This window comes from Thermobia domestica, chromosome 2 (genome assembly GCF_964235325.1).
Source record: "Thermobia domestica chromosome 2, izTheDome1.hap1.1, whole genome shotgun sequence".
Taxonomy (NCBI): Eukaryota; Metazoa; Arthropoda; class Insecta; order Zygentoma; family Lepismatidae; genus Thermobia; species Thermobia domestica.
This window is the reverse complement of record NC_137455.1, coordinates 79,786,694-79,810,585: the sequence shown is the minus strand read 5'-3', so window position 1 is coordinate 79,810,585 and position 23,892 is coordinate 79,786,694. Positions and strand designations below refer to the sequence as shown.

General features: G+C 36.2%; 1 protein-coding gene across 2 annotated transcripts; it reads left to right on the top strand.

Moving 5' to 3' along the window:
• The first annotated feature begins 1,583 nt into the window (after nucleotides 1-1,583).
• Nucleotides 1,584-23,460, top strand: RpS7 (ribosomal protein S7). 2 transcript variants are annotated; one of them, XM_081742842.1, is made up of 5 exons: nucleotides 1,584-1,743; nucleotides 8,217-8,387; nucleotides 10,909-11,090; nucleotides 16,040-16,194; nucleotides 23,324-23,460. In XM_081742842.1, the coding sequence occupies exons 2-5, from the start codon at nucleotides 8,217-8,219 to the stop codon at nucleotides 23,395-23,397; spliced, it is 582 nt and encodes a 193-aa protein (XP_081598968.1). In that variant the 5' UTR covers nucleotides 1,584-1,743; the 3' UTR covers nucleotides 23,398-23,460. The 2 variants fall into 2 exon arrangements, with proteins under 2 accessions (XP_081598968.1, XP_081598979.1); XM_081742853.1 differs by lacking the exon at nucleotides 1,584-1,743 and adding an exon at nucleotides 1,893-1,917.
• Nucleotides 23,461-23,892: the final 432 nt, after the last annotated feature.

The window sequence follows — 23,892 nt, the reverse complement described above, 5'->3', positions numbered from 1 at the left end:
CGAAAAATGAGAATGATACTAATTTATTGTGTTCTCCAACCGGAAATCGAAACCGAGACCACGTACACCAATCCAAAGTAACATGCGCTAGCCATTAGATCAGCGGGGAGGACTATGCATTTATTAATCATAATGGAACGATCCACATCATTTTTTTTTTTTACCAAAGAATGTTTTATAAAATACAACGATAGTTTTTAAATTGTGCTTGCCCTCTGGTAATTTCCCATTTTTCGTATTTTGGTGCAGGTAATTCTGGATGAGAAAGTCCACAACAAAATTTCCTTATAAAGTTCAATACCATTTAATAACAGTTCAACTTCTTCATCACTAAATTTATTTCCATTTTCCCCCTTCCTCACGATGTTAATAATCCTTTTTACATAAATTCTGCCCTAGACAAAATTGGATGCTGGTCAAGTTTAGACATACTATATTCCGGAAAAATCTACAGGTAAAGTTCAATATTCTTCATGGAAGTTTATAAGGAATATATTTCTGCAGACAACAGAATTATATAGTAAGTTGGAAGTTGTAGTTTATGTTTATAAATACATGTGTAGGATTACTAATGATAATTATTGCAAGTTCCTTACAACAGTTGAAATAAGTGAGTGTATATGGGAGATAACTGTATTAAATATTATCTTCTGTCGGCAGAGTATTTCTACAAGTGTACAAAAGCTCTATTTTATGTTTACATGTGTAGCGTTACTAGTGTGAAACAATTACAAGCACTATAGGAGCTCGTATCACTGTGAAAACACATGTGGTTCCATTATCTTCGCTTACGCCTTACACATCGTTGCTGACGCTCCTGCTTCTCTTGCACGCACCCGTGCGCAGACTTCCTAGTTTCGCCCTGGTCTGACTGTTTGAAAGTACTCGTGCTTTTGAAAATGAAAGTGAAATGAAATCTTTAAGTTTTACTTCCCACGATTATGCCGGTTAGGCTAAAGGAGACGGTGATGATGAGAGATGAGTGAAATGGTGGAATGAAGAAAGTGGGAGGAAACGGGAGAACCCCGAGAAAATCCACGAGCACGGTGTTTGTCCATCGTGCTTTTGAGGGTTACTTACAACAAATTGGTTTGCGTTTTTTGCACTGTAGTTTTCATAGTATAATTCTGGACGCTGTATTTATACGCGAATGTAAAAGAATCGTAATTTTTGCAACAGTTACTTTCAGTTGTGCCCTTGAACTTTTAAGCTAAGTTGGGTATTGTCCTGTCACCCAGTGCAAATCTCTTGGAGGACAATAAGAAAAATAGTGAAAGAATTATAATTTTGCAACAATTATTTCGAGTGGTGTGCCTAATTGACTTGCACCCAAAATGGTTATGATGCACCATATGATTGGCGGTTTCCACAAAATCACAAACATTTAAGATGCGGCAAAATTTTGTATATTAATTCCACGTAAATTAAAATCGTAAACACGCACAAACCAAGAGGAAGAAACTTTTGCGTTGCGCTGTAATAGCAAAGTTGCGAAGACACGATATTTAGTAGGACTTTATGCAGGTTATCGCAAGGAAATAGCAAATTTCGCGTTGCATTGACACATATTGTTACGGAAAGTGCCCGAGTGTTATGATGTGCTGAACACGCTGAATGTATTACGTACCGGAAGTGGATGTCCAATACGATTGTCTTTTGTTCCCATGTCGGCCGTGTGAGTGGTTTGTTTTCATAGTGCATGTGATAAAATATAGTGAAAACTTAAACCTTTAGCGTTAAAAGGTAAGCATTATGATCGCTGCAGTTGTTTTGTATCTAATTGTGCTATATTTATAAATCACTTTATTTGTGAAAATTAGAAATGGATTTACGGATGCATAAGATTAAAGTGGATACCAATAAGACAGCTTTGTCGATCTGGTGCCGTTTCGGAGGTTCGTGTAATTTTTGTAAGAAGTAAGTTCCTCATATATATAAACCATACTTTAGTGAATCGCGTGATTGATAGTGTTAAGGTAACTGTAAAGCAGTACATTTAAAAGGTTAATACTATGTAGAAGATAGCAAATAAATTTGAAGTAGAGTACTGAATTTAAGATAGCCATAGTGTATATAGTAGATTTCGTGCAGTTTTACGAAGTATTGTCCACTTTCGAAAATTATTTTACATAAGTTATCTTGGGGTTAACTTTACAATGCCGGCTCCAGCTGATATACTCGGTATACTCACTAACACAAAAAATTACACATTATTATTTTTATGAAAATGGATCAAAACTTCCGTAACCTTAAGCTAACCCGTTCCTACTTCTACCATACCCTACACTATTACATCCTTTTAAAGCGGTCCTACTTATCGATACGCAGCTGGTGCGTGTATTATAAAGTTTACACTTATTCTTGTTTTAAATAAGAGGTGCTATCCCAGTTTATAGAGACATGAATTAGGCTAGAATTTCGAAAGAGGAGCATATAAGAAATCCAAATATAGCTGAATCTTACCTGTAGCATATGAAAAACGCGAGAATACCAAATACGAAGGGAGTATGTTAAGCAGAAGGGGACCAAGCAGTTTTTTCTAATAAATGTTACGATTTCGGTAATTTCTGGGCATATTATGTTTGGTTAGTTTGTTAGTGTAGGGGCCCAGAGTAATTTTCAAAAAATGATAGGATTTCAATTGTTTCTGCGGTAATAGTATACATGAGAAACCCCTGATCTGCGTTTCTTCTGTGTTCTATTATTACTTCTACATGAAATACCGTAAATTTTCTACGTAGTGCAATAGTAAGATGTATCCATGTGCACAAGACATGCGATATGCGTTAATTCCCCCCCCCCCACACACACATAGTCATAGATAAAGTACAAGGGCATTACACATGCAGATATAAAGTACACGTACGTTCTTTTTTTATTTTCGTATCAGTGGATAAGTAAATAAAAGTCGCTTTGTTACCCCCTTTGTAAGTTCGTACATACTCAATGAATAATCCCTAAAAGTATGAGCGTCTTGCTCCTTCGGGAACTGATGCAGCTTCATGTATACTATATCCGTTTCTGCTAATATTAGGTTAGGTTAGATTTGGTTACGTTGTGTTAAGTCTAAGTATTTGCATCGGCATTTATTCCGAAGTTTGACGTTCGATAGTTTTCTATCAACATCTTAACAAAAGCTATTAAAATTTATAATTTTGAATTTCTACGTTCTTAACTGACTTTAGGCTTCCTTTCGTGGCGAGGGAAAGGTTAGGTTATTAGGTTAGGATCTAGAACAGAGGTACCCTTGGACTTACTACCCGCCATGTTGATAATATATATGCTCATTTCTTTCCCACAATGCAACTATTCCGTTACCTTGCGCGAAGTAGTTTCCTCCGTAGGCCGAATAGTCCCATATTTATAACCGCTTATTGGCCTATATAACAAACAGATTTCTCGACATCCTTGTGTATTATCAAGCACACAAACGATCGGATTATCCATATTTTCCCAGTAAATTTTATAAATTTTCTTGGAAACGGACGTCTAACTTTGGAACTTAACCCCTTGCATCATCCATTTCTCCTGTCAACTTTGTATTTTATTTTTTACGTGCTTCTAGACCCCTTTCGCTAAACATGAGCCAATACGAAGTCTGCATTTGTAGCCACATAAAAACGCATGGAAGGGATAATAGGCAGTGTTGAGTCATTATTCCTAAAAATCGAAGTATCCCAAAGGCGTCCGCCTTCTTGCAGTGAGCAGTCGGAAGTAACGACTGGCAGCGTTCGAAAACCGTGTTAAGGTATAGTGGAGCTGACTGATGTGTTATATATAAAAGAAAAATAAAACAACAATTTGAATTACCGCAAGTAGAGATAAGAAATCCAAAGTGTGGTCCATCAGCAGTCCATGATGATGTAAAGTGTTATGTGAAGGCAGTGTAGAAATTGATCACAGTAAAGTGTCGCAAGGCATGTGTTTTATGCGATATAAAGTGCTTTTCTCACTATCGTTTATGCGTGTAGCTACCTTCGCTAACACACCTGCTGCCTCACGTACGCACGGTTCCCCTACAGCGTTCCTGTCCTGACTGGTAGCATTCATGCTTTTTAGTACCCACCTAGCATGACTTGGTTTTAGTTTTTAATTTAATTCGCGCGTTATACATTGTAACTTTTTTTGTTATATGTGCATACACTTTGTACTGAGTTCTAAAATCAGTCTTCACCCATTAATGCAGCTTCTCCCTTTGTAAGGCTGTGAGTGCGTTTCCTGCTAAGAAAACTCATTGTTTTATGAATATAACTGTGTTCTCAGAGAATGGGGTAGCATAAAATAAGGTTCCTTGCCTTATAATTTAGTTTTATTTATGTGCCCCCATCCCCGAAAGTTTGCAAATTGATATGTCCATACGTCATATAAAACATTTATGTGGAAAACACACACTCATCTGGGAATCTACTTTCTTAGCATGGTTTTCGCGGAATGTTGTCATTTCAAAAATAGTTACGATGTTTACAATTGCAAGTAGTCCTTGTTGCTGAGCAATTAGCGATTCCGCCTGTCATCGGAGACACGGGTTGGATTCCCGGCAGAGGCTCAGGTGATTCAAATTTTACATTAAGCTGTAGATCCACGTTTCATATAGCCTACTGAAAGTGAAGTTAAATCAGTCAGTTATAAGTAGTTATAGGAGTTAATGATCTTGACCTTTAGTAAACATTTCATACAGGTAAGGGTCAGTGTTGTCTCAAGTATTTTGTGACTTCTACTTTAGGACTTTGGAGTTAAGTGCCGGGGAGTAGGTCCACAAATGTGAAAAATATGTAAATTTTACGGGAGAGATAAATGGAATTGGTTATTTTTGATTAAATTCATGCTAGCAAATGTCAGGAGATGCGTGGTGTTACTTTTAGAAAAAAATTTGGTGTAATGAAATTAATTCCGAGCATTCAAAGATGGTAGTTGCATGGCGGATGTGACTTTTCGATTGTGAGTTTTATAACAACCTATGTTGATGGAGAAAGTTATTGATATTGAGCAGAAGGTATGGCACCGGTAGGAATGCATCGAAAATAAAGAAGTGGAGGACTAGTTACATTTTTAAATGAGACCATCGTGTTGGTGTGAAATGTCATTCGCAAAAGTCGGCAGTGAAAAATACTTTTTTCGAGGACACAATGTTGATAGAGAATGTATCTACCTTAGTTTTTTTTTTTTTTTTTTTAAGTGACATTACGTTTACGCGAGTACACACAGTCACTGACACGCCTGCTCTCTACGGACACACTCATGCTACGCCCCTATTCTGACTCAGGAAGCATTCGTGCTTTTTTTATTGGCCGCCTAAGACAAGTTTTCATTATTATTACACAAAGTTTATATTTCTAGATGCGGTATTTAGACGCGAAATTATAAGGTCCTCTTAAAGTGAATGTGCACTGAGGAATTTCTTCCTAAATGTTAACATTTTAAGTTTTTCACCGTGAAAATACTGGACCTGCTCTGTGGCACAAAGGGCAGGTTATGTTCCGCGTGTGAGCCAGAACTACTTTAATCTAAGATCTTTCAGCTCACATCTGTGGAACATATATCTCCTACTTTACATTAAGTACCGTATGTTCGGGTGTAGTTCATTAGTTGGCATTCTGAGGCGGGTTGTTAATGAAAGTAGTTCGGTGACGTTATTTTCAAATTGTTGAACATATTTGGTCATTTATTCTAATAATATTATTTAGTCTGTTTATCATCAACGTGTGCGCCTGATATTTAGTTTCTCCCCCAATCTTCATATATAAGATCTCCAGTGTTACTTCAGAAAATATAGTTGAGCGAGCGAAGCGTGTTAGAAGTTCCGCAGGGTTCGTTGTTTTCTACCTTTATCACAATTTAGACAAGAGCAGGGTTGGCTGGTTTAAACCAGCTGTAAAAAAAAGTTTAAACCAAAAAGCGAAGAATCTACGTAAAAGTGTAACTGTTCGTAAAATCTTGATGAACACACATTTGTAGGTTATCATGTTTCACTTCCATATATTATTCGTACTATATTCAAACCTAAATTCCCCATTGTTTACTCAAAGAGCTTTATTGCAAAAGCAACTTTTTTTTATCTAACTATGGATGTTTCTTTTGTGATTTTTGTATAGTTTTTTATTGTTATGCAACCAAAGGAAAATTCTAAACATTGTTTCGTTTTAGTAATGTTTACTATTGATAAGATACATTGAAATGCTGTATTTTTGGGGGGAGGGGGTCATACAAACCCCACGAGAAGCAATTATTGAAATAATAATCTTTGGTAACTCTTTATGTATAAATGGGTCAGAGCCAAAGTAGACTCAAATAATTCGCATCTTTATTCACTTTTCTTACTGATATGCAAAGTAATTCGTATCTTTATTCGCTTCTCTTACTGATATGCAAAGTAAGTCGTTATGTTTCTTTAACTTGGACTAATAAAAGTCGTAGTGAACTGACTTGGACAAAATTAGTTCTTCTGTACTTTGTAGTACTTTGAAATTGTCCATATGTAATCTTGTATAATGGTTCCACTTGTGCAGTTATTTATCTTTTTGACCTTCTGTCCTAATGACTCTTGACGATTATATTAAGAAATATGTAAGGATCAGTCAACGTATTTTTATCAGGAGTCCTTCGTGCGTGAGTCGGCAGACGTATCGCATTTGTGGTCAATTAGTCCCGGTTTCGAGTTCAAATGGAAGACAATTTCTCTTGGATGTAAGCCGAGAAGCTGTTTGGATTCCGCTTTAAGCTTATGTAACCTCTTCCAGCATAACCCGGTTGTTGCATACTAATACCAAGGCGAAACAAGATTATTTCTGTCCGTATGTGATATAAATGCATAGAGCAAATTATTTAAACCAAAAAACCTTTTTTGTTTTTTCAATAAAAAGCATGGTTTCTGCCAACCCTGGACAAAAGCAATATACTCGGTTATGGAGCTATCCAAGTCTGCAGTTTCACTTGCTTGTTCTGTTTTGTGGGAGTGCTTTGTTCAGTTGAATACCTAATTCGCGACAGTAACTTTTTAGTAGTTTGTCTTGTTAACTTGTTCATGTTGAAGGAAATTATGTATGAGTTTCTCAGTTACTTCTCGTGGCTGTTGATGGTACTCGGTTATGAGGAAAACTCCCTCAACTGAGGAGGCCCAGCTGGCGTCTTAAAAAGACACTTGACATCTGGCAAGATCTTGTATGCTGAAAGCTGTTGTCAGTTTTGCTTTGGTGGCAAACTGAGATTACTTTAAATTTTTTCTATAGTAGTACGTGGAGGAATATAAGTAGATAAAAAACAAATAGCGACTGTTATAGCAGTTTCATCCAATGATATTAATAAAAAAGAAAAAGTTTTGCTTTTTTTTTGTGTGTGTGTGTGTGTGTGTGTGTGTGTGTGTGTGTGTGTGTGTGTGTGTGTGTGAGAGAGAGAGAGAGAGAGAGAGAGAAAGAGAAAGAGCATTTGTTTGAAGAAGTAATGTTGCAGCATATGCATTCGGCAATACCAGTAAGTATTGTATTCGACTTAAAACGTAATACTTGTTTACCATGTGTTTCTCACGCCTAACTTCTCTTACTATCTGATGTACAGTCATGTCCAAAATTATTGTCGCATGTCTATAAATATGTTGTAGGAATATAATTTGATAACGAATTCGCCCGGCATTTCTTATAATGTTAGTATGTGTATAATCGGCAAAGACGTATGTGGCTAATTTCATGTCAAAAGAGCAGTAAATAACAATAATACGAAAATAAAACTTTTTTGTCAATTTAGCAATATTTTATTTTACTCATTCTAATTTTCGCATTTATGATTCTTTTCCTATTTGGATTAACGTGGAATCCAAACCACATGAGCTCCCGCCGGGAATTGAACCCGGCTCTCTCCCGCCAAAGACGCGTACGCTAACCGCTTAGCCACGGAGGAGCTCTAAACAAGAACTGAGTTCGTGGTGCAAGGTAAGAGTTCTTTAGAAGATCTCACCCTAAAGCATATTTAAGTATTAAGATCCGTATTCCAACAAATACTATCCTGCTTATAAAGAACAATTAAATATAATTAAAAGTTATTATTTATAAAAATAAGTCATGCCTCATCTCAGTTAAGTTAGTGGAAATTTTATCCATCCAGTAAATCACATCAAAGTTTGTGTTTCCTTGCGTAAGGGTGGTGTTCGATCACCTGTCCAGTGACACTTTCACAATCTGGTGCTATTTTCATATATTGAATATAAAATTGCTGTTTTGTTGCAGATGTTCACGTCAAATGCTAAAATAATCAAAAGCGGCGGAGTGGAGCCAGATGATTTCGAGAGCTCCATATCACAGGCGCTGCTTGAGCTTGAGATGAACAGCGATCTGAAGGCCCAGCTACGCGAACTTCACATAACCAAGGCGAGGGAAGTTGAACTGAACGGAAAGAAAGTAAGTTCCTGATAACTGTCTGCATTTTTAGTTACAGATTTGTAATATGGTACGTTTTTCTTTTGTCTCTTGAACTAACGAGGTAATTTAACATTCGTTGTTAATTTCGTTTCAGATGAAATTAATAAGAGAAGAGATGAGTATACAAAGGGAATGCTAATCGCTATATTGAAATGCTAATCATAGGACATTATTGTTAATTTGTGAGATATGGGTTGTTCACTTACTCTACTCCTCTTCTCTATATATATATATTAAGAAAAAAAAATCGTACACTTTTACGTAGACTTTTTCGAGTCGCGTTGACTAGGGAGATAAGCTTATGAGTAACTACATAAACAGTTGTATGCTATGCGCAGAATATACTAGTAAAAAAAAAAAATAAATAAATAAATAAAATACTTTGGGTTAATAGAAGCATGAAATAGACATGAAAAACAAGAAAGAATTAGCACGTTCTGCAGGAGTCTTCAGCGGCTGATGACTATTATTAACAGGCAGAACCGTTCTGTTAACCTTGTATGTTTTATTTGGCTTAAAATATTTGAAAGATAACTTGTCATTTCATGGTTGAGTTTTGGCTACTATAGGATACGTATTGGATAAATTAAATATCTTCATTTCGACATATTTTAATGTCTTCTTCGTAGTCCATAACCTAGTTGCACACCAGAATCTTCAGCATTGGACCATCTTGGAGCAATTAATGGGGCGTGAATCATTGGAAGTAAATTTATACAAGATCCAGATATTAGTAATCACTCAACCAGGTGAGAATGTGAAATGCCATTATATACAGTATATTGAAGTGGGACTTCACATTCATCTGCCTTGGATCATCTCGATGAATTCATGACTTCACCAAAGCGTTTAAACCATTAATATATAAGTTCGACGTTGAATTTTGGAAGATTTTGAAGCTTCATCACGTACCTAAAAATTTGCACAGCCAGTTGACAGATAGCATTGCTTCCTTTTAAATGGATTACTGACAGGGGCTATATGCGATGAACAGATCTGCGCTGTAGATATAGTAGGAAGTTAGTGTTGGTCCTGAAAACAGCTCGTAGCAGTAGTTGAAAACGTGTCAGACAAGTGGTTGTGTGTTCCCTTCGTTGGTTGTGAACATTGGAAAGAATCAGTACTGTCTAGAAGATTTCAATTCGTTCAGCTAAGTTTGAGCAAGGGCTATCATGAGCCTTTGGGAGGCTTGTAGTTGTTCACGTGGAATAGCACAACGGGAAGTCCTTGTTTATGCACTATTGATTTTGAGAAAGGTGCGAATGGACGGCTGCTATTATGTTGGACAACAGAGGGATATGGAGACACATATAGACAAACGCATAATAATTAATGTCGCACCTAGGGTGTTCGAATCATCTACAACCGTTTGCTGGATGTAGGAGTATCATAACGGACACTGTTATCCGAATATTCCTTCATGCGTTGCCAGCATGCAGCCAGCCTCAAAATGTCAAGCAAGGATCAGTTGAGAAGATCTATGGCATAGGATTATTTACTGAAAAGAACTAGTTCTGTGTGGGATCGGGAAGGTGAGCGGCACAATCCATAGTGTATACAGCAATCACATACAGGACTAATGCCTGGTATCAGTCGTTGTGGTGGGAGCCATAAAATTATTGTTCACCTCTGTTCATGCAGGAAACTGATCATTACAGCGTAATCCAGAGCACCATACAAGCAGATCTGTTGCCGATACTGCGTTACTAGGAAAACAGTACAATGCTCTCCCGCACGTGCATCATGTTTTCAACGCGATTTCCTATTCCTGGCTTACACAAACGTCACTTCTCTTCCTCCATTTTTTATCATGTCTAGGATTCGATTGGACAGTGTCATGTCCGAGTATAACACTTTAAATAGATGTTCCACCATGTGAAAGAAATATGGAACGTCATTTCCCTGGATTGAAGCTGGAGGAGGGTAAACTACAACAATGATAAGGTCTTTCGAAATCTGCCCAAATGAAGACTTGCGAAGCTGGCATGAACACGCTTCACCGTTAGATATCGTTATATTTTGAAATATTTTACTTTCAGTTGTTTCTTCCAATATCTAAAAGTAAGAAAAGTTCTTATTTAAGATGATGATTTGTGGTTAAACATTGCAAGAAGAATTTTATATTACTTATTTAAAAGGTGTTTGGATTGGATATTGTAATAAAAGAAACACTGACCAAAGCTTCAACGCACACTGCATTTTAAATTTGTTTAGTTTAAAATACAGTGTGTGTTGAAGCTTTGGTCAGTATTTCTTTTATTTAATAGGGGTCTTAGAATAAGACAGATAAGAGTTTTGTGACTGGAGGGTATGGTAATGTACCTTTCGCAAGAGCTTAGAGCTTCTGAGAATTATATATATATATATATCAGATTATTGATTACCAGTAAGGTGAACAAACTCATATTATTATGGAAACGAGTATAGATAGTCATTAGGACTATGAATATTTGAACAGGACATATAAATATTCATTTTTTCTTCTTTCTTTTTCTTGTAGAGCATTATTATTTATGTTCCCGTGCCACAACTTAAGGCCTTTCAGAAAATCCAGACCCGATTGGTTCGAGAATTGGAAAAGAAATTCAGTGGGAAGCACGTAGTTTTCGTTGCCGAAAGGAAAATTCTTCCTAAGCCAACCAGGAAGACACGAATGAAAAACAAGCAGAAGAGGCCGAGGAGGTAAGGAATTATTTATGGAGTCAGGCATTAGGATTGATAGTACGACCAATATAATATCGGGACTAAAGTTTGTCTTTACTCAGTTTGTAAGTAAATGTATCTGCAATTGGAGCTTAATATTTAATTTCTCATTTATTCGCCCTCTGAATTCATTTCCCAATGTGATCGATCTGGTTGGTTTAATTCTTGAACCAGGTAGAATGCTAAGAGGCAATTTTCAAGGAGTCCGGAACAAATTCTTTCTGATCTAAATGCACTGGACTATAGACATATATGTATAGTACTTGTTGAGGCATATAACTTATGAATCGTTTCCATAAGAACAGTGGAGCATTCTTCGTTCAGTACAGCACTTATAATACTCATAAGGAAAGCAGTATTCACAAACATACCTGTATGAAATTTTATTTAATAGTACTATTATGTACCTCTGAATATGCTTGAGTGTGTTGTTTCCCTGCAAGACTGCAAACGTTCTTTAGGTGTCGATGTAGAAGCTAAATTGCTGGTATTTTAGGTCTAAATGCAGACCTACTTTATCATGAAATTTTATTCTATCATTTCCAGTGAACTATAATGAATCATTTGTATAAAATTTGAACTTTTCGCCTTTTATTCAAAATTCGTATCTGTAATGGTGATGAACGAAATAGTAGATTGAAGAAAAGAGGGTGGAAGCAAGAGAATTCCAACAAAACCACACACAGTGTGTTTGTTTATCACAACGCTAGCTGGATCGTACCATTGTACAGTCCGGACCTCGCGCCTAGCAATTATCACTTGTTCCCGAAGTTAAAGGAACACTTGTATGCCAACGATTCCGGAGCAATGATGAAATCAAGGTTGAGGTGAAACGCTTCCTCAATGAGTTGGTGGTGGAGTTCTACGACATTGGGATACAGAAATTGAAGAGCTGTCTACAAAAAAGCATAGAAATAGATGGCGATTATGTCGAAAAATAGAGCAAAGTGTCTTGTTTGGAACGATGTACATTGCTCTGAGAATAAGCAATGATGTCTATTTGTAAAATTGATGGGAACCTTATTTCTGGATCAACCCTCGTAGATGCAAATTGAGTTCTGCAATGTGTTGCCTTAGCAACACAGTTCTTTGTGACTGTTGTCTTCGATGTTCGACAATTCCTGTTACTCAAGTTTGGTTTCTGATTACATTTCTCTTCGCTAATATCTTTTCAGCGAATTCTGTGTGCCATCATCACTTTAGACCCTGTTGTCTCTCAGTATGTCTCTCGCGCTGGTACTTTTGGGCAGTGCTTTATTCTGTTTTCTCGATTTGGAGGGAGAATCTAAAGCTCTAGGGAAAGATCATATTCGTTACATATATGCCACACCTATATCTTAAACAATTTTGGGGGAGAATTGTAGAACTTGGAGGAGGGAGATTCTTTCCCCCAACATGTCTGGATAAAACACTGCTTTGGGGTACGCTGGTGCAAACTAATAGAGCTCTTACAATTTGCCTTTTAATAATCGAGAAAGTCTCCCTTTTTATACTACCAACGTCTTGTCTGTTGCCCAACCGTACTACATCGCCTCGCGTACTGCTATCACTCATCACAGTATTCAAGCCCGGTCGCTTATGTATAAGTACCCAGGATATTAGATCATCTTCTTTTCTTTATATACTCTGAAATGCGAAGTATCTAGTCTAGTCAGATGCCAAATCTAGAATTAAGGCTCACACCTCGTGGGACATCTTTCCAACCACTCCAGTTAACCCACTTCCACCGGTCACAATGTTAGCTGGAATGAAACTGCAGAACTGAGATATCTCTAGTTCGAGTTTACAAAGTGAGTGAGTGGCGTGAGATACTTAACCTACTTTTAATTCCAAACATTTTCAATTTTTCGTGTATAGGATTGTGGGCATTTCGACTAATCAGACAACTGTCTCAGATGTAAGACTAGATTGTTGTTTGTAATCATCCTCCTGGATTGATCGATGCAATAGAAGTATTTGATATGTAAATCATATATTTTATTTTAAATTAGGTATGACTATCGCATGGCGATATGTCAGATAGAGAACATTTATAGGAACTATTTGATTGAGGGGTAGGAATCTTTTTAATGGTTTTATCCACTAGGCGAATCATATCTGCCTGAAAACTTTTAAATCCTTGATATCGTGGTTTTCGTCGTTGTTAGAATTGACTGTGAGGTGTATGCCACACTCCCTTTATCTTACTCTCTTTCGTTTTTGTCCTAGCCGTGCCTCGACAAACCACGAATTCATCCATACCTATACCCTCGCCAAACCCGGGGCTGGGAAACGGTGGTCGGGGATATAAGTACCGTAAAATAAAAATATAAGTGTGTACCTGTAATTAAACATAGACATGCACAACAAGTTAAAGATTAATTTTACATGCAAATGATAAAACCTAATTTAAAGTGTATTACACATGTAGTAACATTTAGCAATGATATATTACATTTAAAGGAACAATAAAATGTCAAACAAACGGTTCTCTACCTTATGGCGTTCACAGCCGGTTTTAATTTTAATTTGAAAAGTTCGTGCTGGCTTTGTAACAATAATTAATTCGAACCAAGTTCTACTCTCAGTGGTCTTCGACCGGTCAATTAGTCCAATGTAATCGTCGTCCTGGCGTCGAGTCCCGGCTGGATACCAAGGTTCAGGAAAGGCTCCGCAAATGGTAATTCGGGCTGGTTCGTGCTGATCTGCTTACAGTCACACCGTGACTATTTTAGAGTTCCAATCGTGGAAAGTCCAAATACCACACAGTCACTTAACGCAGGGAGGTATAGCCGACTCGCCAAGCATATGAAGTGTGCTCTTTAATTTCGAGCTCCCTTTATATGACGTTCGTAACTTGGTTTTTAATTGTTAATTTTGTTGCTCGACCCGTCTGGGGAGCCTGCTTGATAAATTTTTTTTAAAGCACTTTTCAAGAGCACGGACGTCAATAGTCTGGCGTTGAGCAACGCAGAGGCGCGAATCAACTTAACACGGCACGCCCGACTTATGTTCAGGGGCGACCTACAGAGCAACGATCAACAGTGATCGTGCGTCGACGCGAGCAGAAACACCACTGGAGATTCCTTTAGCTAACTGGGGGGCGCGGTGGCTCAGTGGAAGAGCGTTCACCTCCGGTGCTTAGGGTCCCTGGTTCGATCCCAGCTCGCGCCGTGTGGACTTTGTGGTGGACAAACATCGTGCTCGTGGATTTTCTCGGGGTTCTTCCGTTACCTCCCACTCTTCATTCCACCATTTCACTCATCTCTCATCATCACCGTCTCCTTTAGCCTAACCGGCATAACCGTGGGACGTAAAACTTAAAGATTTCATTTTTTTCCTTTAGCTAACTATGGCTTTTTTTAGATACAGCTCAGCGTGGGTGAAAGGTGAGAGTCCGGAAAATCAAATATAGAGAGAATCATTGTCCAATCAACTCTTAACTATAACAGTGCGTGGGTGGCAGGTGAGTCCCGAAAATCAGACACAAAGAAACAATCACCACAACTGCAGTGATCACGTGGTTAAGGTCTGCATTTTTTAACCATATATGCTCATAGGATTGGAGCACACTAAGACATATACAAAAACATACCAAAGCGATGAGAGAAGGCTTCGGGGTCTTTCATATACGAGGGTTGATCAATTAAGTTCAAAATTAACGTTGCCTCTTCCATTTTGCTCAAATGCGATAAATGGGCTTGGGGTCGGTGATATCCTACAGCAGCGATTGTACTCTTACTGACAAAGTGGTTGTGTAAGTCTTTTTTCCTTTAATTTTAGAATGATTGTTCGATTGAGCGTGCTGAACAGAATAATACGCAGAATTAAGCTCTTTCTAACTTTCTATGTTTTTAAATGGAAAAACTATTTAAATGGAAATAATTTTGTAAAGTCTAGTATAAGTGTTTTATTTTAGTGGTAGTATGATGAAAGAAACTAAATTTCCCTTGTACTTTGATTTGAAGGGATAAAGAGCTTTCCTAACTAGCAAGATACTGAGAGTTTGAATTCTTAATTTTTTTTTTTAATCAGTTTTATTGGAACCAAATTTCTTTGGTTTGCAATGAGTCATTATTGGCTTCTTTTTATTTCATTTCCTCCAGTCCTGATGTTAAATTTTGCGGTGGGAGCTAAAGACTTACTCGAGGAGTGACGCATGCTTTACCTTTGATGAATAACTTTGTCGATAGGTGTACTGCTGCGTAATTTACTGTATATCCTTGTATTTTGAAATGGTTGAAATCCATGCCAGTTGAACTCTTGTATCCTGGTTCCATAACAGTATTTGACACCTGCTACCTTATTACACCAAAAACCTCGGATGAGACTGCTTCTGGAGATAATTTTATATTAATTTAGTTTAATGTTCCTCTTCAGTAACTAGCCTATATGAGACATTTGCTGCCTATTAAATCGAAGAACATGCACGTTAACCTCTTGACTATCAACACAATACCATTTGCTATGGACATTAAGCAAACTTAATGTATATGTTAGGTGGTCGGATATTGTATAACGAAATTACCAGCCTCAAAACACACCTCAAGCTTTAGGAGTTGTTTGAATTCCAATATTAAACTTCTTTGGAGCTTAGCGTTTATCTAATCTCGGTGAAGTTTATTTATCTCAATAATAAATTTCCAACAAGTAGGTTACATCTGAACACGAAGTGCACTTTCCTTTCGATTTGTGAGGTAAAATGTAAAATCTAACTTCAGTGGACGTCAGCGTGCTTCTAGATATTCAGTAGACAGCAGGAACTGCTAGTCAATTATACGAAGTTTAGATTAGAATTACGTAATAGACATGTCGAAAAGTAGTTACTACAATTTCAGTGCTGCCAGTTTTGTAAGTAATATATTCTCTTTTATCTAAAAGAAAATTAATGATTAAATAGGGATTTGACTACTCCACTACTAATTAGATCTTATTTTTGTTCCTTGCAGTCGAACACTAACAGCTGTGTATGATGCAATTTTAGAAGACCTCGTTTTTCCAGCAGAAATAGTAGGTAAAAGGATTCGGGTGAAGCTGGATGGTTCTCAAGTCATTAAAGTTCATTTGGACAAAAACCAGCAGACAAATATAGAACACAAGGTAGGTGCTTATCGTCCAATTCATTCTTTCACATCAGTTTCTCATTCTTATATTGGTAAACGAGAAAAGATCTCTTGGTCTCTTTCTCGAAATGTGAGTCTGTTGAACCTCAAAGCATTGATTATACGATGGAAAAAGGTAAGCGGCGTTCTTTAGGCTTTAGCAGAGTTGTCCAACGCAAAAATAAATATATACTCTTAATTTATTAAATTATTTGCAGAAATGAATCTAGTATTTTGAACTTAGGTAAGCGTGTAATGATTTAATTTTAGAAAAGAATCCCTATGGTATTCTATACATTTGTAAAATATTTATTATTTGCAGTTTCCAATGTCAGAAGGACAACAATCGAGTTAGATTATAAATATAATAATTGACTTAATATATATGAGTGATAGAGTGAAAGAAAAGACAGATTCTACTTCTATGAGACAACAGTAATTGAGCGGTAAAGTCCAAGGATGCTGTACATTACGTTGTTTGTAAATTACTAATTTGTAGTTCCGTAATATTGGACACTACACATGATAGTTAATAGCTAAGAGAATACATTCTTACATCAGTTTCGGTCTGGTGGATGTGACATATTCTGGCTCTGGATTTCAAATATTCTAATGTCATTTACTTTGAGTTGAAAGAAAGAATGGAAACAAAAATGAAGCAGGCGACATAAAATTGTTCCCATATTTAGTATGAATAAAGTAGAGATAGAGGCCCGGCCCATTATTAATAAATGAAGCTTATCATGAGGTGTCTGGATTATCAATTTTATCCGACTCTTAGCTTCAAAGACCTTCCTCAGTTACGTAGTAATGACTGCTAGATGTAATATTAAATAGGAGTAATCACTTATCTTGAAAATCGTTGGACCAGTGAAGAATACTCAGAATGTGAAGTACAGAAGCCGTTATACAAACTGCACTATCGAAGTCAACAAATATTCACTATTAAAACAGTCATGTTCAGAAAGCATTACATGAATCAAGTTAAAAATTCACTCTAGGCGTTTTTAAAATCAGTAAACTGAAAAACTCGTAGATTTGGATCCACTAAAGGTGAATTGACTGTTCTGAAGTGTGCCCAGATCGTGAGCACATTCCAGCTCAAAAGTTTTGCTGTTTCCACAAGAAAACATTTTTCAAAAAAGCAAGGTTCACAAATACTAGTAACTTTTTTTTTTTTTTTTTTTTTTTTTTTTAACAGTAGATTTTAGACTAAAAAGATGGCAAAAGCAAAGAAGGGTTACATCTCTTAGCAAGGAAGGTCTAATCAACCTCCTTCTATGAGACATTGGACTTTTGTGGTCTGTGTTATATTTTTGACGATTTTGAGATTTTGGCACCCACAGGTCAGAACAATGTAGAATTATTTGTTGGAAAAGTGGGATATGTGTATCTCAATGGAGAAGCTATACAGAAAAGTATTCTAACAGCACATACTCTAATCATGAGAGATGTAACACTGATTCTATTTTTCTTCAAATAATTGTTTTGTGACGTAGACCAGTCTTGCTTTCAACGCATTATATAATAGTGTAAAAAGTCAAGGGCTTTTAGGGGGAAAAAAATCGAATAAAAGAATGGAAAATTTTAACACACAAACGAACTTCACACCAAGTGGTATTTCTGGGGGTAATATAGTTACTGGAATGTACACTCCTCGAAAATATAATTGCACACGTAATTTTTTTCCAAGTCCCTAGAAGAAATAAATTTGGCAACAATACGTTCGAAAGGGAAGTACAGGACAATAGTAACAAGGCCTCCGAACACAGCTCACTGTTCGAAATATTCGGCTCTCCTTTTGCTAATGCAATGATACGTTTAGAACAAAATAGTATTTTGGAAAATTCGTAGCGAACTTCGTTCTTGTTATATAAACCACACACGATTTTGATCCGAAAGAAATCGTAAGAAGCTCTGTCTCGCCCTTTTTATAGAAACACTGAAAGCTATAGGAATTGTACAACTTCCGGTTTCAGTTATGATCCTCTTGAATGAAACACTGTAATAGATGGAGTGAATGCTTTCGTATGAATTCAGCATCTGAAGAACATCCTTATTCCTCGACTGCATATGGAAGTTATAGATGTACCACTTTTGGTTTTAATATTATATCCCATAGTTTGGAAACTTAACACTGTTTCACAAGAACGCAATACAGGTCATTTATTCATTGAAAAGTAAAAAGCCGAGCTGAATAGTAATTTGAGTTGACAGTTTATAGCATTGATAGGGCTAGAAAATATTTAATTCTATAAAGGATTCCTAAAAGTTACCATTACTACTATTACTGTTTTTTATAATCACCCTGTATTATTTGATCCAAGAGGGCTTAACCTTAAAAGAAAGTAACTTTTCGTCGTCGTCTCCTTTTAAAATTAAATCCTACATCAATTTATCTTCATGAATTTCTTTGTTATTATATTTCAAATAGAAATCATAGTCCATTCAAGCATTGTTACTTCGTGGATGTCCTTTTGTATTCATTATTATTATTAGCGTTCAAAACCGTTCCCCAGATGCATCTATGATAGAAATAATGAGGAGAATGTGGTAAGCTATTTGTATATTAGGATAAGAGTCATATAAGGTCAGTAACTAGCGCAGTAGCATTGGGTGCGACAATGAGTGAACCGATCGCTCCAGTTTTATTTTCGTAAACCCTTCAATACGCATTGTACTATTTTATTCAATATAGGATAACTAGGTTTAGAGTGTAGTAATATACACATTTTTATCTAACCCACATGAATTTTTACAACAGACTATCTCCGTATTAAAAGTTAAATCGAATATGCATCACAGTTATCTTTAATGTAGCAATACATTTTGCAATAATTAATAATATACAGTTGTAAAAATACCTTACAAAATGATGATTCATCATCTCTAATTATTTTGATTTTCAGAAATTAAGTCAGGAATAGTAAATTCTTACTTTTCTTGAACACACCTCGTGAAACCCACATAGCTCGGGATCTGGGGTAAATGTCCCAATTGACGTGCCAACTGGATGACCCAGCATTCAGATTACAGTCCTTAAGAGCGTGTAAAAAGTTATCTACAGATACAACTAATTCAGTATTTGGCACCAGCAGGGTTGGCTGTTTTTTTGTTTTTTTCTTCAAAAAAAAAAACCAACTGGTTTAAGTAAAAAAACACTAAAAATGTTTCTAAAAGTGTAAGTGTTCGTAAAATCTCGATGAACACACATTTGTGGGTTATCACATTCCACTCCCGTATTATATTCAGAGCTAAATTCTCCATTCATTACTCAGAGATTATACTACAAAAGCATTTTTTTTTTTTTTTTTTTTGTTTGTTTACTGTATGAATGTTTTTGAGTTTTTTTTTTTTTTAGTTTATTATTATGCAATTGCAATCAAAGAAAAATTCTAAATATTGTTTCGTTTTAATAATGTGTTTCGTATTGATAAAATACATCGAAATGCCGCACTTTTTTTTGGGGGGGGGGGAAGTGTCATAGAAACCCACGAGAGGCATTTAAAATCAGAAGTATCATTGGTATCTATTTGCGTATAAATGGATCAGAGCCAAAGTAGACTCAAATAATTCGTATCTTTATTCACTTTCTTACTGATATGCAAATTGTCGTCGTATTTCTTTAACTCGGACTAATAAAAATCGTTGTAAACTAACTTGGACTAAATTAGTTCTTCTGTACTCTGCAGTATTTTGAAATTGTCCATATTTAATTCTATATAATGGTTTCACTTGTGAAACTGTTTATCTTCTTGTTCTTCTGAAATTACTCTTGACAGTTATATTAACAAGTATGTAAAGATCAATACAACGTATTTTTATCAAGAGTCCTTCGTGAGTGAGTCGGTAGACTGATCGCATTTGTGGCCAATTAGTCCCGTTTTCGAGTTCAAATTGAGAAACGGTTTGGATTCCGCTTTAAGCTTATGTGACCCCTTCCAACATAACCCGGTTGTTGCATAAGAGCACCAAGGCGAAACAAACTTATTTCTGTTCATATGTAATAATAATACATAGAGCAAATTATTTAAACAAACAAAAAGTTTAAACCGAAAATAAAAAAAAGTTTTTTGGTCTTTCAATAAAAAACATGGGTTTGCCAACCCTGGGCACCAGTTCTTCCAAGAAATCATGCGTCAAGGGCCAGACGATTTCGTTTGATCGTGATGTCGAAATCAATTATGTTCGGTGGTTTTATATTTCTACGGTGTCCGTAGTCAGTGTATCGAGATTCTTCCAGCGTCCTTGGCACTGCGCGAAAATCAGAACATAGGACCATCCAGTGTAGGATATGGGTTAATTTGGTTTAATTTTACAAGTAAATAATAAGTGAACAGTAGTTCGAATTTACAAATACTTTGTCAAAAATAATTATTACAACAAACCCGCAGTCCTGCGCTGTGCAGGACATCATTGTTGTCCGAATGATTGAATATGATACAAAGTTAAAACTATTTATTTCTAGCAAAGTAGTTGTAATAACACGTTAATAATATCTTTAAGAATTTCTCGATAGTTACTCGAATTTATGACGTCCTCGAATCTAAGACACACCCCGATTTCGCTGAGTTACAAAGCGCTCTTTGATATTGGTCATTTTCGGTGATTTTTATATATCCCTCTCCCCTCCCCATGTTGCGAGACATGGCATCGGAAGTATCATTGTTCATCTCGGCGACCCCAAATTCAGAAGTGTCACTGTTCATCTCAGCGACCACAAAAACTATAGATTCGACACTAATATCTGTTATTTTCGATAATTTTCAAATATGTCTCCCCCTCCCTTAAGTTACACGTCAAAGTGATATGACAAAAACCATCTCAAATTCTAAGTTCATCTAGGTTGATGAAAATTTGATCAAGATCGGTTAGTTGGTTGAAAATTTGATCATCTCCTTCTCGATTGCATCGTCAAAGTTAAACGATAAAAATTATTCCAGGCCCGAATGTCATGTATGCTGAAAGTTTGATTTATTTATTTTTACGTGTCCCCCTTCCCCTACCCTACATTGTTACCGTTAAAGTAAAATGAAAACATCCCAGGTCCGAACCTTAACTATGTTGAAAGTTTGATCAGTATCGGTCGGGTGGTTCAAGAGTTAAGTTTTATTCATTTTCATGTACTTATCCTCCTCCCTTCCCCTAAGTTCTACCATCAAAATGAAATAATAAACAATTTCCCAGGTTTGAACTGTATCTATGTTGAAAATTTGATTGGGATCGATCGGGTGGTTCAAGAGTTATTTACTCACGAACATGGTCACTTTTATTTTTATATTTATTGATTTTTGTATATCTCTCCATGCCCTACGTTGTTCCGTCAAAGTGAAATGGTTAAAATCCATCCTAGGCACGAACCTAATCTATGTTGAAAATTAGATCGAGATTGGTCGTTTGGTTCTAGAGTTTTTTCATTTTTTTTTTTTTTTTTTTTTTTTTAATTCCCCGTCCACTCCCTGCCCTAAGTTCTACCGTCAAAGTGAATAGCTAAAAGCACTCCCAGGGCAGAACTACATCTACGTCAGAAATTTGATGGAAAGCTTTTTGTTCAGATACCGCTATTATGTAGATTCTTTTTATATTTAATATCAAAATTGGGAGTAAACTCTTTTTTATTATTGTTACATTGTTATAATTTAATTTTGCATTCTTTTAAAAATACTTATGAAGATTAACATGCTCACTATGAATAGGAACAAATATAAACGCGTCAGCTATTTACGTAAATTCTCATCAAGGGAAAGTCTATATTTTTAATATATCACAGTATGACTGAAAAGTTATATCTCAGCAGGACATATGATAATTACTTTATAAATTATTATTAAATTTGCCAAGAAGAGTTCGCAAAAGTTCTCTGCTATTCTGTTTCATTGATGTAATTGACCTTAATTGTACAGTATGTCGTTCAGTTGTATAAGTGTTCGTTATTAGAGACCTTTATGTTTGAGAAGAAACGCCTCATCTAGTTCCTTTCCATGTGGTAAGTTGCCAAGAACCGACGATACGTTGCCACATTGGATAGCAATAACGATACGTTGAATTAGGAAACATAAACGAACATCTCTAGTAACGATAGAAATGCGTCTCTAATAAGATCAAGGCTTCTAGACCTCCAAGCACAACTAGTCTCGATGGCAATTAGAACAAAAACAAATTTGTCTGGGAGGTTTTGTATTTCCTTTGCTTTTCAACCTCTCTACGACTAGCAACAGCTCCAGCATTCATAACTGCTAAAGGGAGACTTGAGTGGGTAGATTATTTATTTGAACATTTCAAGTCCCATACTAGTGATTTGCCTCTCATCCAAGGAACTAATGTCATGCCGTCGGGTCATTTACCGTCTGAACAAAACAGTCTGCGGGTACACATATAGAAGGAATTCCAGCTGTGGTAAGGGCTCATAAAATAATATTTACAGAGTGTTTGGCGTGTCTGCCCATGCTCTTCATGCATGAAAGACCATGCAGGCCACGTTGGTTAATTTGCCCAGTTGTATTTTGGAGAAGTGTGCAAAATTATAACCATCCAGTAAATTATGATACAGCTCAATTGGTCTAAATTGGCAGAACATTTGCTGTAAAAGAAAAATGTGTGGCTGGTTTAAGGTAAAATAATAAAATGAACAGACCGACATGGTAAGACAAAGACTGAAAGTTGATCCATGATCCAGTTGCATATTAATTTTTTAAAATTTCATGATGCGTATGTTGAATTATTGATAAATATTAGACTGGCACAAATAAAATGTCTGATGTCTGGTGGGAAATTCACCTCAGCAGCACAACACAGAGATAGAAAAAAAATTCACGTGTCTAATGTTACAAACTCTGTACATGTGCAGCAAACAGTGTTGGATGCCTAGAAAATCTCCAGTCGTTGGCTGAACGATGGCAAAAGTATGTCATTGCAGACAGCTACTATTGTAACCAGGTATTATATTTTTAAAATTCGAAATTTCGTACTTACGAACATTTCTTTTGTACCAACCTAATAGAATTAGAGGATAATTACTATCTATTGTATTATAATATTAAGAAGTATCTGTACGAAAATGTTTAGAAAAAAACTAAAAGTATTTTGGTTTTGGATTTCATGTATTATTTATTTCCTGACTTTTGCAGGTAGACACGTTTGCAGCAGTCTATAAGAAATTGACGGGGAAGGAAGTGACATTTGAATTTCCGGATTCATATTTGTAAACACCTGAAAGTGTAAAAAAAATAATGTTGTAATAAAAACTGTTCAAGCGGAAATTGTAAGAAGGTGCTTTATTTGTCTTGGATTGAAATCCTAACCATGACCTAAATGTAGCTACTTATAGAAGCTGTAGGGCACATATTCAAAAGAATTGACGGGAAATACAGGAACAATTATGAAGGGTAATCAAAAATCGAAATGAAGTCACTAAATACTTTGCATTAATCGTTCCTTAAAGTAAGGATCCAGTGATAGTAATAAAAATGGTGCTTAAGACTTTCCCAGAGAAGAAGGAAATATTAAAGTAATGATCATAGAGGCACAAGGTGAGCCACTTTTCTTATGACTTACTATAGTTGCTTTTTCATTAGCAGTCTTCGTAGGTGAAACTTTCTTTCTTCTTTCTTTATATCCAAAAGACTAACTCTCTATCCAGATTCATGTGTGTATGATATGTCTTTTGGATCACAACTAATTGCGTGCCTTAGTGCGAAGGA

What these genes read in the sequence shown, in the direction of transcription:
- RpS7 (XM_081742842.1), top strand. Translation starts at nt 8,217, where the DNA reads ATGTTCACGTCAAATGCTAAAATAATCAAAAGCGGCGGAGTGGAGCCA. An exon ending in TTGAACTGAACGGAAAGAAA is followed by an intron (nt 8,388 to 10,908) that starts GTAAGTTCCTGA and finishes TTTTTCTTGTAG; the next exon opens with AGCATTATTATTTATGTTCC. An exon ending in AAGCAGAAGAGGCCGAGGAG is followed by an intron (nt 11,091 to 16,039) that starts GTAAGGAATTAT and finishes TGTTCCTTGCAG; the next exon opens with TCGAACACTAACAGCTGTGT.